This window comes from Manis javanica, chromosome 9 (genome assembly GCF_040802235.1).
Source record: "Manis javanica isolate MJ-LG chromosome 9, MJ_LKY, whole genome shotgun sequence".
In the NCBI taxonomy this organism is placed as follows: domain Eukaryota; kingdom Metazoa; phylum Chordata; class Mammalia; order Pholidota; family Manidae; genus Manis; species Manis javanica.
In genome coordinates, this window is record NC_133164.1 from 3962513 (window position 1) to 3978318 (window position 15806).

At 39.7% G+C, this 15806-nt stretch overlaps 1 protein-coding gene across 3 annotated transcripts in view; it reads left to right on the forward strand.

Annotated features, from left to right (window-relative positions):
* The first annotated feature begins 7721 nt into the window (after nucleotides 1–7721).
* The window catches only part of NALF1 (NALCN channel auxiliary factor 1), a 535206-nt gene continuing 527121 nt past the window's right edge, over nucleotides 7722–15806 (forward strand). The window contains exon 1 of one of the 3 annotated variants that reach the window (XM_037024980.2): nucleotides 7722–9197. In XM_037024980.2, coding sequence (XP_036880875.1) covers nucleotides 8334–9197 — 864 coding nt within the window. In that variant the 5' untranslated portion in view covers nucleotides 7722–8333. The remainder of the gene's footprint in view (nucleotides 9198–15806) is intronic. The other 2 variants (XM_037024981.2, XM_037024979.2) reach the window with 2 other exon arrangements.

The window sequence follows — 15806 nt, forward strand, 5'->3', positions numbered from 1 at the left end:
TTTTGGTGACTCAGAAGCCCAGTCCAAAGAGGCTTCTATTAGTTTGTACTTTCCAAATTTAAGGATACAAATGAAATTACATAACAAATGTTAACATTTTACATGTTGACTTTGATACACACTTAAAGTAGCACCTAAAGTAATATATTAATTTTGAAACATCTTTCTTAATGCTCTCACATGTCATGAAATAATATTACCCAGACTCGCCAGGTGCACGTCCAGTACCAGAACCTGTTTCACCACTGTGGCCACTGTCTCTCTCAGCTTCACTGCGTCTTTCTGCTCAGCAGGGATGCTTCTGTGAGAATGTCACTAGGAAATTTTGCACCAACCAAGAGAGAACATCTGTATAGTAGTTAGACTGTTCTTTTCTCTTAGGAAACAAAAAACAAAAAACCCTGAGAACATTTATTATGTTGCTTTCTACTGTGATCTTTAAAATCCTTAAAAATGTCATCTAATACTTGCTATTGTGGAATCATTACCCCAGAAATAATTACTAAATTGACCTCATTTAAAAAAATTTGTTAACAGCTCCATAAGGTAATCTCAGTAAACATATAAAACTAACATTGATGGATATTATTTTAGAGGAATGTGTCTTCCCCAAAAGAAGTTTGAAATAAAATAGAGAGATAGGAAAGATTTTTTTAAGGATTCAAACATAAGGTGACTCCCTCTTCTATGAGGGATAATTTCTTTCAGGAAGAGTTATCTCACCTTGATTTCAGGCATATGTAAATTAATTGGGGGAGAATTTCCATTTTTGTGATAATCATCTTATTTAGACACTGGCAGATTTTTCCTTCTGTTCAAATCTTCTCTTATATTTCTCAGTAACTTCTGTTCATTTCTCTGTATGGACCTTGCTCTGTATATCTTGAAAGAAATGTTTTCCCTTTGCCACTTTTTTACTTGCAAAACTGTGTGTGTGTGTTTACACACATACTCAGAACAGTAGTTGGCAAATAAGTAATTTCTACGATGATGATGATTTTTAATGTTATGTGTGGTGTATATATTTACATTCTGTGGAAAGTGTTCATGAGCTGACTCTATGTACGCTAATTCTTAATTGCAAATATTATTTAGCACTACATTCTCTTAACAGATGAATCTTGATATTAATTTACAATTTAGAGCAAGTACCTTAATTTCACTAATACTGGCCACTCCATCCAGCAAGGCTATCACCTTGGTTAGAAGGATTCATTGATTATACAAAGTTTCTAATGGTGACTTATTAAAAATGCAGTTGCCCTGGACCCCATCCTAGTCCCACTGCAGCAGGTCTTTGGGAAGGAGCCCAAGTTTACTAAGCCCCCACTTGATTCTCAGCCCACTGACATTTGAAGACCACTGAGATAGAGCACATTGGAAGTATGTAGATAAAAAGCCAGTTATCTACCCAATCAACCCCATCAATTCAAGGTTAGTCGACATTACAGATAGACTCTGGCACATTTAGCATTGTTGGTAAGTAACCAGAGGCCTCAGGTACCTGATACTGCTAGAATCTTCCTTTTTCTCTAGAGAGAGGTTAAATTAGCAAACTCTAGTGGACCTAAAAGCTAAAGGTTTAATCTTGTTTTTATAAACTTAGACTAATCTTTATTAACTCCTTAAGGCTTAATTTGGTTTTAAAAATACAGATGGCACATCATTATCTGTGAATTCTGAAAGCATAGCATTCCTTTCTAGATCAATAGGCATATAAGAAAGTGATAATATTTTCAGTTACAGGTGGTATATCAACAGTATATAATGATAAAAAGGATGTGCTTATTTTTGTGAATCCAGAAGTCATTCAAGGTGACAAAAGGAAAATATCTGGGTATTGTTATATATTTGATTTATAGAGTGGACATGTTCAAGTAATGGTTTTCACTAGAAAAAAAGATATCTCTTGTCAATTTGTCTTCCTATGGTAAAATTACTTGGGAGATGTTAACTCTAAGGAATAACGGTAAACTTTCCTTAAGACAATATGCATATTATTTTATTATCTTTATAGTAAAAGAGTGGTGTAAGAAAACTGTCTCCTGATGCATGACAAATTTAACCATTTAAGTTAGAGTAAAAGTACAGATTCCTATGAAAATAAGTATAATCAAGTTACTTAAGAGCTTGGAATTCTTTGGAAGGTACAAGCATAAATGATACTCTCAGATGTAAACAGGGAGCTCTGATATATCTGTAGATCATTTCTGCAGTATTCTCCTAAGAAAAGCACATCATATTGCCAGGTCTCTCAGTATACTGTATTTGCAGCTGTGTACTTTTCAGCAACCTTCTGAAATGTGCCAGTGCTATTAAACCACTCTATGCCATTAGTCACACTCTTAGGTAAAACTTACATAGGAGTTTCTAGACTCCACAGCCTGCATTTTCTGATAAATAAAACCTACATTCCAGCCAAGCTACTTGCTCCTCTTTTCCACTTGCAATATTTGAGCTGATAAGCTAACAAAAATCAACTTTTACTAATCTGGCTAATACCTTCTCTGAACGTATTTCTCATTTTGATTTTAGTGAACAGTGATGTTAATGAAAATGAACGTTCAAACTATTGCCTAAATTTCCTCAGTTACTCCCAAGCATCTTCAAAAGAAGAGCCGTTTCCTTCCCTAATTATGTGATATCATTCATGATGTCACCCCAGCCCTGCTTTGGGCCTCTTCCTTGCTACTTCCCCACATGTCCCCATATTCCAGTGTAGCCTGCTTACCCACAGAGTAGTGCCCTGGGCTCCTTTAAGCACTGGCATACTTGGACATTGGGGGTCTTCTTCAAGAAGTCCTCCTAATGGCACTTATCACCCCAATACTTTCCTATCCTGATCTCTCTCAAAATCAGGTTCGAGTTGGCCCTCCTCCTCTGAAGTCTCCTGGATTGCTAATCTTCAAGCATTCCCACAATGTTGTGGCTACAGACCCAGTACTTTGCTCTCCTGCTTGACTGAGCTTCAAGGAGCCACACAGTCCTTCATCTGGGCCTCCCAGGGTTAAGTCTAGAATCAACATACGCCAGGAAGAGGTGGGGTTGGTTGTTGACAGTTTACTTTCAGAGGACATGTACCCTTAAAGCTGCTGTGTTTTAAAAAATCTTAATTCATGGGAAAGGCAAGGTCTAGATTACTTAAAAAAGAAAGAATTTATTGTAGTCTATTATGGAAATATTATTATCCCAATTACAAAGAACTTCAGACAAAATGCTATTATCTTAATGCAGTATATCAGACTTTCACTAAGCATCATTGAAATGTTTTGTGAGACATAATTTGACTAGATATGAATGATAATAAGATCAAAATAACTGAACCCTGCTTTGTTTCTTCCCCTTGTTTGAGAGAAATGGACCTTTACTTTTGTAGATTGTTCATTTATTTTCTTCATTCCTAGGCCTCTTTTTGATTTAATCACACACACACAGAAAGAGATGCTAACATTCTTAGACACCATTAGAATTTGTGTGTCTCTGATTAAAATTAACAATGCAGTAGTGAAGGGAAATTTGCATTATATCTAATAATGTGGATATGTATGCTATCATATTTCCTACTTCAGTTCTTAAAAAAAAATCTGGCTTACTAAATGTCACAAAATAGGATTCATAATATAAAATAAATGTTAGATACTACAAAATGGAAATAGTGACTATGTATATGGGTGTTTGGATTACTTAGGATTTTTTAATTGTTTATTTGTTTTTATAGCTTTCTACAATGTACATAAAGTATTTATATAATAAAAATAAGTATATATACATATGAATGCACATATATTTAGCGAATAATATATTGTGGTTGACATTTAAGTATTCCCTCATGTAAAGTACATATAGTTGCTTCATTAATGGGAAATCTGGTTAATGAATAATATTTTCATCTCAATTATATAGAAAAATTCTGACATTAATGTAATTTACATGATCATTGTCAATTGTCCCCTGGGAGGCCCAGGAGGTTAAAGGATTTTCAATATTTTCTAGTCTTTTAAAATATTCTGTAATAAGAGATGTATGATAAAGTGATAATTCTAGGTGAAGAGTTCTTAGATTGTTTCCTAAATGTAAAGAAAATGTCATATATAGCTTCGTCTTTCATACCAGAACTTCCTCCCATGTAAATATGAACACCTACTTTGAGGTGTTCCTAGAGCAGTGGTTCTCAACCACGGGTGATTTTGCTCACAACACCATTTAGCAATGCTTGGAGACATTTTTAGTTGCCAGAATTGGGGAGAGGTGGCTATTCTACTGGTGTCTTATGAGTTGAGGCTATGGAGGCTTCACAGCCTCCATACAAACACTGAATTATCAGTCCCTGAATGTCAATCAAGGTGATGCTGAGAAACACTGTCTAGAGTAATTGTAAATAGTTTGATCTCCATAGCTCTGTTGGTCCTTGGCTTTCAAATCCACCCCCTAGGAGTTGTGATGAGTCTGTCAATGGCAGGAGCACTCAACAGAGAGCAAAACTCCAGGCTAGTAGACATGAAATTTGAAGGTGAAAATAAACATGCAGTGGTGAGGATGGAGAAGATAGTTACTAAAAAAATTACAGTATTCTCTACTTGGGAGAAAAAAGCCACAATACGTATTTTAAGAACAAATATGATAGTTCATCTCAGCAGGACTTCTGCCACTTTTTTTTTTTCTTGGAAAAAAGGAACACTTAAGGCCTTTATATTCAACAGAGGTGCTATTAATCACTGTGAATAAGAGCAGGTCTGACCAGAGCTGAAAGCCCAAACTGCCAAGGTCCATACATGGGGTGGAAGGAAGCCAGGTAGGGTGGTGATGGGTGGTGCACAGTGGGAGTGGTCGCCTGTCTGGGCGTTTCACCCTTAGGACCCTTACAACAATCACTTTGCTCACCTTCCTCCCCTTGCGGTGGCAGAGGGCTCTGGCCGATTGTCCCTTTTCATGTTAAAAAGTCAGGTGCCCTCAGATCATCTTTGATTCATGAAACTTGGTCTAGTCTTTCTGTGAGCTTTCTGGGTGAGCTTCCCAGCTCAATGACACCCTGTGGGCTTCCCTAGCCAAAGGAAATACTGAGCTTTCTATTTTGAGCAGGAGAGAAATAAAAAACTGTCTAGGCAGCATCTTCAGATCAGGAAGAAACAGGATAAAAAATGAAGGGGAACATAAGAGAAAAAGGTAAAAAATTAAATCCTGTAATCCAGATATAACTAAATCTAGACAGAGAAAGAGATAAATATAGATAGATACACAGATTACAGAGATAAGCAAGGAAAATTCCTTTAAAATTCTTCTAACATAAAAACAAAACAAAACACCCTGAGTTTATAAAAAGGAAGGCATTGGATTATTACATTTCATCTGTGTATTATCACAAAGGGCCACAGGTTCAAAACAAAAGGGAGAGAGAGTCATTATAAGATATAAAATATGAAATGTTCCCATTCCCGTTCCAAAATGTTTTATCAGGAAATAGAAATGCAGACTGTCTTCCACATCTATTTTTTTATGCAATTGAAAATGTCAGACCCTGTAGTCATTCATGACCACAAGCAAACTTTATGTTGTATTGAAATTTGATTTGGTTTAAGAGGATTGAAGTTTTAAATTTAAGAGAAGAGTAATCACAGTAAGAGGGTAGAAGGCAAAACAAAATGCTTTCTAACATTTTAGGGGACTTTTTTTCCCCAAAGGATATCTTTATCCACATAGCTGGTTGGTTGAGCAAAGAATAATTCATTTGATGTCAGAATAATTTAAGCTACCAAAAGACAACCTGAACCACTCTCCTCAGTTTAAGTGGATTCAAAGCTCTGGGGGAAAAAAAAATTATTTCATGTTTAATTTTCAACAGAACCTCAACTTTTACTTATTTTAGATGCTGTAAGATAAGAATAAACTTAGCATAGAAAGTGCATGTTACTTTCTAGATCTTTTGTGTAATTAAAATAAAATCAACACACTGACAGCTGAAATACTGGAATGGTATACTTACTTACACTGTCCTTTAAAACATATGACACAGAACAGATCAACCAGCCATCAAACTGGACTGAGCTTTGATGGTCACTGCATGTAGTTTTTAGGAACTTACAACTTATAGGTTAAATTTAACATATACCTTATTAAGCTGTGGAAAGGACTGGCTACCTTTTCACAGTAGGTATTTCCAAAAATACCTACTTCTCTCGCACCGCAGCACCCATAGCACCTTTAAAAGGAAAATGAATACGATGATTCATTCATTCTTTTGGTTTCCCAAGATGTTTGCTCAGGAGGGCAGCCTAATGTTGCCTATGTGACTGTGCATCCGACAGAGTATTGGGGTCATTAGCAGGGAAGAGAGGGTGACCAGTGCGTGTGGGGTTGAGGAAACCGCTGCCCTACGTGACAGCCAGGGAGAGCTCGCAAGGACCCTGCGCTCCTTGAGAGCCCAAGGACGCGCTGGCACCGGCGCAGCCCCCGGCGCCCGCCGCTCGGGTGGGAGTGACGGGCGGAGTGGGCATGGTGCTCAGATAAAAGAAGACTGGTGTTTACCCACAGCATCCACCGGGGCGGCGCGGGATCGAGAGGACCCCCAGATTTTTCGAGCGTGTCTATCGCATGCTCTTCTCTGAACTCCGAGAACCAACGCTAAGGGGCACCAGAGGCTCGGACTGCGGCGGCTGCCTCGAGGGCAGCCCTCTGGCCCAGTGCTGCAGAAGCCCTGGGCGACAGCAACGCCCCGGGGGTTGGGGCGCAGGCCGTCGGAGTGGGGGTCGCGGGAGCGTGGGGTGCCCCAGATCGGAGGAGGAGTCCTCTGGAGCCAAGTCGTTGGACCCGGACTCCTGGTAACCGAGGTCTTCTTAACGGTTTTTTCTAAGACTATGAGGCCACTTCTAATCTTTTACTTTCGAATATGAAATATGTCGTTGTGATTTATACAGCTACATGTGTAGATACGGGTATACACACACACACACACCATTCCTTCCATATTCTAAAACCTTTGACAAAATAATTGAACACATGGGTAGCTGTTGGTCTCTGGTTGTCTAGAGATCTGAGGCACAAGCATATGTCACCTCTTCTTTCCTCTAGCCAATTCGTGTTTATGCTCCTGTCCCCCAAGCATTCATTCGAAGTCAATCATTCCTTAGTTAAGAAGGCAATACCCAGACCCTCGCCCCATAGAAACCTCTACTCGCCCACCTGCGACTCGGACTTTTTCCGGAAGCAGACAGGGAGCAGGAGATGCTGAAGCAATTAGCCAGCATCCTCGGCCCGGCAGTCCGCATTCTGACTTTTCTCGGTGACAGCAGGAAGAAAACCCCGAAAGGTGGGGAGGGGGTGCAAAGGAAGCGGCTAACAGGCGCCGGAGCCCCGCGCCCAGGCGGGGCCGCGGGCACTGCCGGCCCCCACCCCGGCTCGGTGCGTCCTCGCCCTCCCGCTGCGCCCGGGCAGAGCCGTGCCAATGCGCCAGGATGGAGAGACCTCGGCGCAGGAGGAGATGACGCAAAAGCCAGCGCTCCCCCCCCAAAAAGTGCTTCTCCAGGACGAAGATGGCGGCAACTTAGCCGGGGACTGAAGATGACTGTGGCTCTCGGGAGGCCCAGCCCAGGCGATTCGGCCCCGAGGTCCGGGGGAGGCGGCGTCAGCAGTCGGAGCCCGGCGGCGGCGGCGCCCGCGGGCAGACCTGCGGCGGCGGCGGCGGCGGCGGCAGCTCGAGCGCGGGCTGGGGGGTGGGGGGGAGGGCGAGCCCTGCCGGCGGCGGCGGCCCAGGCTCCGGACGCGGGGCGCGCGAGCGCCAAGTAGGAGCAGGAGGAGGAGGAGAGCCCGGCGACGGAGAGGAAGGAGGAGGGGGGGGGGGAGCCGGGGAGGCGCTCGGTCGCCGTCAGTGGGCAGCGGAGACGCGGCATGCCCCTGGCGGGGGAGAGCGGGCTGTCCTCCGCAGGGCCATGGGGACCCGCGCGCTGACAGTGCCTGGGTGAGAGGAGCAGCGCCAGCCACCCTCCGCCTCCACCGTCGCCTCCTGCACCCAGCGCGCCGCCGGCCGGCGGCCCCAGCCTCCTCCGACCGCCTCTCTCGCCCTCTCTCTCCTCTCGGTCTGCATCATTGTTTCCCACTCGACAGAGGATGGGGTCGGCTGACGATTAGGTCGGAAGCAAGTCAGGTCTTCCTCCAGAGCCTGGTAATATTTATGTAGGCAAAAAGCGAGCGAGAGGAGAGAGGGCGAGGGCGAGAGGGCGCGAGAGAAGAGACGGGAGGAGGGGAAAAGGAAATTAAACCTCTAAGTCAATGCATGTTGTGGTGACACCGGCACAGGCGCCCTCACGGTGGAGTCGGCCAGGGCTGTGCGTTCCCAAAATATGACCAGGGGTGCTTGGATGTGTCGGCAGTATGACGACGGCTTAAAAATCTGGTTGGCAGCACCCCGGGAGAACGAGAAACCGTTCACCGATTCAGAGAGGGCTCAGAAATGGCGACTGTCTCTGGCATCTCTCTTGTTTTTCACAGTCCTGCTCTCTGATCACTTGTGGTTCTGCGCCGAGGCCAAGCTGACCCGGGCCCGGGACAAGGAGCAGCGGCAGCGGCAGCGGCAGCGACAGCGGCAGCAAGAGCCCGCCTGGCCCGCGCTCCTGGCGAGCATGGGGGAGCCCTCGCCCGCCGCCCGGGCGCACAGACTCCTCTCCGCCTCCTCGTCCCCCACCCTGCCCCCCTCCCCGGGAGACGGCGGCGGCGGCGGCCGGGGCGACCGCGGCACCAGCAACCGGAGCGAGGCTCTGTTTCTAGGAAACTCTGCCAAACCCGCCTGGCGCCTGGAGACTTGTTACCCCCAGGGCGCCTCCTCGGGCCAGTGCTTCACGGTGCAGAGCGCGGAGGCCGTGTGCGCCAGGAACTGGAGTCGGGGGGCGGCCGGGGGGGAGGGGCAGCAGGCGAGGGGGACGCGTCCAACCCCGCTCTGGAACTTGTCGGATTTTTACCTTTCGTTTTGTAATTCCTACACACTCTGGGAGTTGTTCTCCGGGTTGTCCAGTCCCAACACTTTGAACTGCAGTCTGGATGTGGTGCTCAAGGAGGGCGGCGAGACGACCACTTGCAGGCAGTGCGTCGAGGCTTACCAGGACTACGACCACCACGCTCAGGAGAAATACGAAGAGTTTGAAAGCGTGCTCCATAAATATTTACAGTCGGAGGAGTACTCGGTGAAATCCTGTCCTGAAGATTGTAAGGTAGGAACAGTGCATTTCCCACCCCCTTCTTGCGCTTTTCTCTTGCGTTGGTTTGGTTGGGGTGTCTGTTCCCAGAGTTTTAAAGTAGTTTTTGTAACTCCGGTTTTGTCACTTCAATCGTTGTTCTTGTGCTGTGAGAGCTTGACTTGCTGCTTGAATTGGGGATACCTCGTGGCTTGCTGGTGGACTGGTGCCTTCTGGGAATCCTTGGATATTCAGGGAGGACCCTGGCCTTAGGAGATAATGAAGCTGGTGCTTTAGCTAGGTCTAACAGCGGTGCAGTTGGTTCAAATCGTTACCTTTTTTTTAACAAATGGAATTCGAACTGTAGCCTGTTAGGAAGACAGCACTGGGATTGCATATTAATGATCCCAGCTAAAATCAGAGAAGTCAGAGAGACAGGCATGTATGGTTTGGCTTATGAACACAAAGTCTCTGAGAGTGACATCATTAAGTTGGCTGACCACAGAGGCGAGAGAAAGTGTTTGCAGTTGTTTATGCAGGAAGAACAAAAAGCATTTTACCTGTTTTGCAGAAATAGTTCTGGTTGTTTGGAAAGTCTGGAGGCCTACCTAAGCATATTTTACTAACCATAAGTTCCCTGTTTTCTCTTAGACATTTAATGACCGATCTGAGACTCACTATGAGTGGAAAGTTTTAATTAAGTTTCTGTAGGGTCGATGATCAGTGTTAGGTCATTTATCAGAAGTCTTATGTAATTAGCTTGTGTTTTCAGGATGCTCTGCTGAAGAACGAAATGGCAAATGATTGACGCTGTGAATGAAAATACTGAACTTTTAATAACGTGTTATATTAATCTTATTCCTGTTGCACATAGTAACGGTTAGAACCCCTGCGATTGAAAAAGTGTATGCAAGTTACTTTAGAAAAGGCCAGTGCAACCAAGGGTGCACGTTCCGTAGACGTGTCGCTGTCCGTGGTGCTGAAACGAGATTTGCCCAGGAGCTCTGTTGTAGACAAAGATACTGCAGTGACCTTTTAGTAGGGAAGAAATGATGACAGAATCTTAATAAGCCTTAGTGTTTCATTCTAGGGGTAATTTCTTAAGCAACCCAAGAGAATAGGTTTGCTTTTCAAAAGAAATAATACACCCCATTCTCTCTCTTCCTTTCTCTCGCTACTCCTCCAACCCCACATAGGAACAGAACTGTCCCTTTTTGCTCACTTGTTTGGGACTGAGGAAGTATAATGAAGGGCACTATGGATCACAGGATTTTGTGATGCTTTGTGGAGAGCACTCGCCTAAGGGGTACCCATTAAGATGAACATAGTTCAAGGGTAATATTTCACTTTGGATTGATTAGTTGTGCTTTTGACAGTTAAGCTAAATTCAAACTGAACTTGCTTTGTCAACACTTTAAGACAGAAACAGATCTTCTTTGCAAATAATAATGAGTTCACAGCGTTAATTTAGAATGCTGCTTGACTGGATAAGCGGATCTTAAACTTCCCTACATATTTTTTCTTAACCATACTACTATCATGCCTGAATTAAACTTACTCTTAAATGGTAGATGTTAATAATGAATAACTAGTGCATTTATTGCATAGTTATTTATTTTGACAAGATAAGTTACTTTGGAATTATAAAGATGAGGAAACTAAGTCTACTAATTATACTACTAATGAAAAATTTGCAAAGGTTTCAGTATATTTATGTTTAAAAGTGATACCTTGTAGTCATTTGGATTTACCTGCTTCTCTGAATGTAAACTGTCATAGAAATTTCTAGTACTTCCAGTTTGCATAGGTTCAGTATTTAAAAGATAGTTTGCATTTTCAATAGACTGCAGCATATTTTCAAATGAACATGTCAACATACCTTTCTTCAAATATCCAAATTTTAAATATATGTAAATAAATGTTTATTTTTCCATTGATCTGAAATAATCTCAACTTTTTATCATCATAGCTCTAAAGACTAGTGTAGATTAAACTAATTTGTAATGTTATGGACTACTTCTGGATTGTGTTTTTGTATAAAGTAGTAGTTGTTAATTATATATACAAAAGCACTTTATAAAAACCTTAAGTCCTTTTTAGAAACATTTCTTCTTCACATTAAAAAGTAAATTCAGACATTGGGTTTCTCATCAACACAACAGAGAATTTATTACCTATGATGTCTTGTAGCTGTTTTTTGGTTGGGTGGTTTTTCTTTTTTCTTTCCTTTTTTTTTTTTGATCTATATGAAACACTTATTCCACAATAACTGTTTTCAAAAATTACAGTTTCAAATTTAAGGTACCAGTGTTCACAAATTAATTGGTTAGTTCTTTAGTTTAACATACAATTTCTTAAAGTTTCTGCAAGAGTCACAAACACATCCACATACAAATTGTATTACATGGCATAAAATGCTACTTGTAGTCTTAGAAGAATATGTCTGAGTTTCTTTCTAAACACATTTACATATTCCAAACATACTTATAATTATGAAATGATGACTGTCATCAGGGGCCTTGTGCAAGATATACATTCTATGTGAAACTTTCCATGTTTTAAGGTAGCCACAAAGTCCTAGACTGTATTAAAAGTAAATGCATTATATTTCTGGATTGGTAATATATTTATGAAAAATCCAGTTTTAATAGTCTATAAATATATTTATAAAATTATAGGCAGGGAATACATTTAATCATATTAGTTATACAAATTATTAGAATTCATATTTTAGGAGAAATATACTAACTTTATTATACCTATATAATACATATTATACCTATATAATAATCTATATATGCCTATATATAATTAAATGATTAATGCAGTGATTTCTAACTTTAAAAGGTTAGGACATATTATTACCTTATAGTCTTATGTTCTCTCCCATTAGAAAAATGCCATACCATATATGTATAAAATTAAGATGAATCAAGTTTAATTTTTATTTAACTTGTCTTTAAAGGGCTTTTTGACCCATTATGATGGGAAAAAACTAGACAAACCCTTAATACTGATCTAATATAATTATAGTGTCTTTAGTCCATAGAGATTGGAGATCAAATACAGCTTGGATTTATTTTTTGCATTGTAACATATAATAGAAATCATTTGCTCCCCCAAATTTTTAGTATTCTGAGAAATAGCTGGTTTAATTCTTTAAAAGTAAATACACACATTTACCTGAGAAGTAATTCATGGAATAGTAAAGAACAAAAACTGTTACATTTGTCATTTATACTATAGCTTTAAAAGATGCTGTCTATGCAAATTAAGCAGCAAAAATGATGACAATAATTCTTCTCTGTAGTTTGCGGTGTTATTCAAAATGTTTTTGGTATATAACAAATCTGACAAATCCACAAAAATTTTCCAGTTGGGCTGGCAGTATTAAAAATACAATATTCTAAGCTATGTAAGTACATATGTATATATTAACATGCTTGGTTTTTTTCCTTAAGTAAAGATTTTCTCTTAAGTATGCCATTTTTTAGCTCTTAAGCATTTGTGAAGAAATGTGTATTATAAAACTGGGATACTTAGGGAATATAAATGTCTATGTTGCACATAATTACTGATACCTTTGTTTACTTATACCTTATGACAGATGGTCAGTGAAAAAGGTTTTAAGATTAGATTCTAACATAAATCATTGTATCATTGGTACTTTAATTCTATTACAATGAATTATGTTTATACTCAAAAATGTATGCATTATCATATTTTTATTCTTATAATCTCATATTAAGATACAGTTGACTATTTTTATTTAACAGACACTGACCAAAAGTATACTTTGCCAATGTTAGACATATATAGCAATCGTGTACTTGAAGATTTCTGTATTGTCTGTAGGAACTACTCACAAACATTAACAAATTTGAGAACATAAGATTTGGGTTACATAATGTGCAATTTGAAAAAAGGCATTTCTCAAGTCTTATTCTGATGTCATGCCTTATTGATTCTTAAAGAAGATTTTTTTAAAGAAAATCAAATATCTAACATCTTTCCAGTTAAATATTGAATCAAAAATATTTTTTCCATTGATTCAGTGCTGTTGTACATATTATGACATTGTCCGCAAGTGTGGAATACGTCAGCAAAGAGATCTCTTTTAATTTCTATCATTTTACTATTTTCCAATCATATTTTTAGTGTTGATTTGCTTCTCTGCAAAATCAGTCTAACAATGCAGATGATCACTTTGACTATTAATAAGGCTAGTTATAGGGTCAAAATCACTATCATAACCATTTTTATGACATAGATTTTTGTTTTTATGTTTTTGCTCCATATATTGATTTATGATGTTTTATTTTTATAGGGAAACATCCACAATTCCATCTTAATATTAAATACTTGTTGTTTTACAGAGTAACGAATGAATATTTCTACTTTGGACTTGTAACTGGGTCAAATTAATAGCTATATAGGGCAGAACCAAAGAGTTTTAATAATTACTATTGTACATTAGCTTTAATAACTAATTAGATGAGGCTGCTGTCTGCTTATGCAAGTTGAATTAAAATATGAAGTAAAGGAAATCAAATAATACACTCAGTCTCATGTTCCTCTACAAATAAATCATAATCCATTGTTATTTGTCTTTCTAGATTGAACATACAAGAAAAAATATACTAAGGAGTATTTCAAACACAATATTTATGTTTGAATTATCTGACCGATTGCTTTACTTTCAATTCCCAATTTCCTGTTTAAGTTCCCATCTTCTTTGTCCACCTCACATTGACAAGGCACGGAACTTTTTGTTGCTTACTTTATATTGATTTATGCTGCAGATATGCTTCTTCAATATCAGTAAATATTTCCTCTAACTCAATGTTCCTTGGAGCCACACTGAAATACCCTGGGCCCCTCTGAGGAAACCCCCAGCCCCGGGACATCTGATTGCATTGGTCTGACGTGTGTCTTATCCTTGGGAACTTCCAGGTTTCCTGGTGATTTTGATGTGCTGCAGAGATTAAGAACGACTGTTCTAGTTGACAGTGACAACTAAAGCTGATATCCCTTTTAGCTACTATGCTTTCATACTACATAGCAGTCTCATTTGCTCAACTTGAAGTCAGACAGATACTTTTTAAAAGGATACTTTAAAAAGTGGTAGATAGTATAGGACATGCTGGAGGGCAGGGGAGCAGATAGTGGTGACTGGGCTGAGGACATAGTGCGGAGTGGCCATGTTAGGGGATGTGCCCAGAGAGAACATGGAGGGCAGGAGGCGGATGTCCAGAGGACCATAGTGCTGCGTGTTGGTGGGTGGGCCTCTTGGCTGTGGGCATCCTGTCTGTTCCCTAGAACTGAGTCATTATACTGGTGTTCAATAATGGGCTAATCACATGAGTGCAGAAATTGAATGATTACTTTTGTGAGACTGATCAATTCTTTGATTAGAGCAGCCCCTGCCTCATTATTTTTGTCTCTAATTTTAGTCTAAATGGCTAAAATTTAAACTTTTTCAGAAGTGTATGGTTAGTTTTCAGAGAAAATCTGTGGGGTTTCTTAGTATTTTGCATGATTTAGGTCTATCTTTTCTTCATTTATTCACTTTATTAAACTTAGGAAATTACTAATTCTTTTTTATTTTTACTTTTGAATTGTAATGATAAGGCATGTTTCTTTTTTACTTATTTCTATAATGCATACTGGACTGACTAACTGACATTCATATTTTTTTGAAGATAAGAACTGCAAAGTAGTGATGGATAACTATCATTGCTTAATTTAGGAATCAGTTTTAAGAGAATCTTATTATTAATCTATTTTGAAGTGATTGTACTATCAGTCATATTTTGTTTTTTAACATTTTAGATTACAAGATACAGTGAAACACTAAATCTAATAAATTAAATATTATTACAATCCAAATAATGGAATTTCTTTAATGAAATAATTTAATTTACTCTGATTCTTTAAAACTGGATATGAGATGGTTAACATTTGTCTTTCTTTGGTACTAAATAGTTACTGATTTATTCTATGTATTATACCGGCATGCATGAAAATATTTGGTTCTTGGGTGTTTGAAGTGTTAAAAGGTAATTGTTGATTTTCCCACCTTGCTGGGCTTTTTCTATATTTGGTCATTTATAAACAAAATGTTGTGAACCTACCACAGATGGTAAAAAAAAGAAAATCCTGCAAAACATTAGAAATTTTTAATTAATAAATATTCATTTTTTTAGCAGTAGCAATAGTATATCCACTCAAATGTGTAATGGTTAAATACAATTATCACTTCTATGGAGATCCATGCAGATTTGATAAATCAGCTGCTCTGTCCTACACAAGAGGGAACATGGGCTATAGTCAAAACTGAGTCTTCACCCGTTGGTGTCCTGCCCTGCTCTGTGTGCCTCCTGCTGTCACCTGGCTGAGTCTTCTCCTGGCATATGCATTTCCAGGGCCTGTGTGTCATGGGAAACCCAAAGTTCAGGAGTCTGTCTTCTCTGTGTCTTCATTGCCATCAAAAATGATCAGTCTTTTTCTTCCTGAAATATCACCGACTTAGTTTATTTGAAAGGAAAATTAAACTAACATGTAAATGGATAATAATGACAATGTATTAGCTCTTGCAGAAAATGATTTGAATCACTCAGAAGTTTAAGTGCTAGAACAAACTTT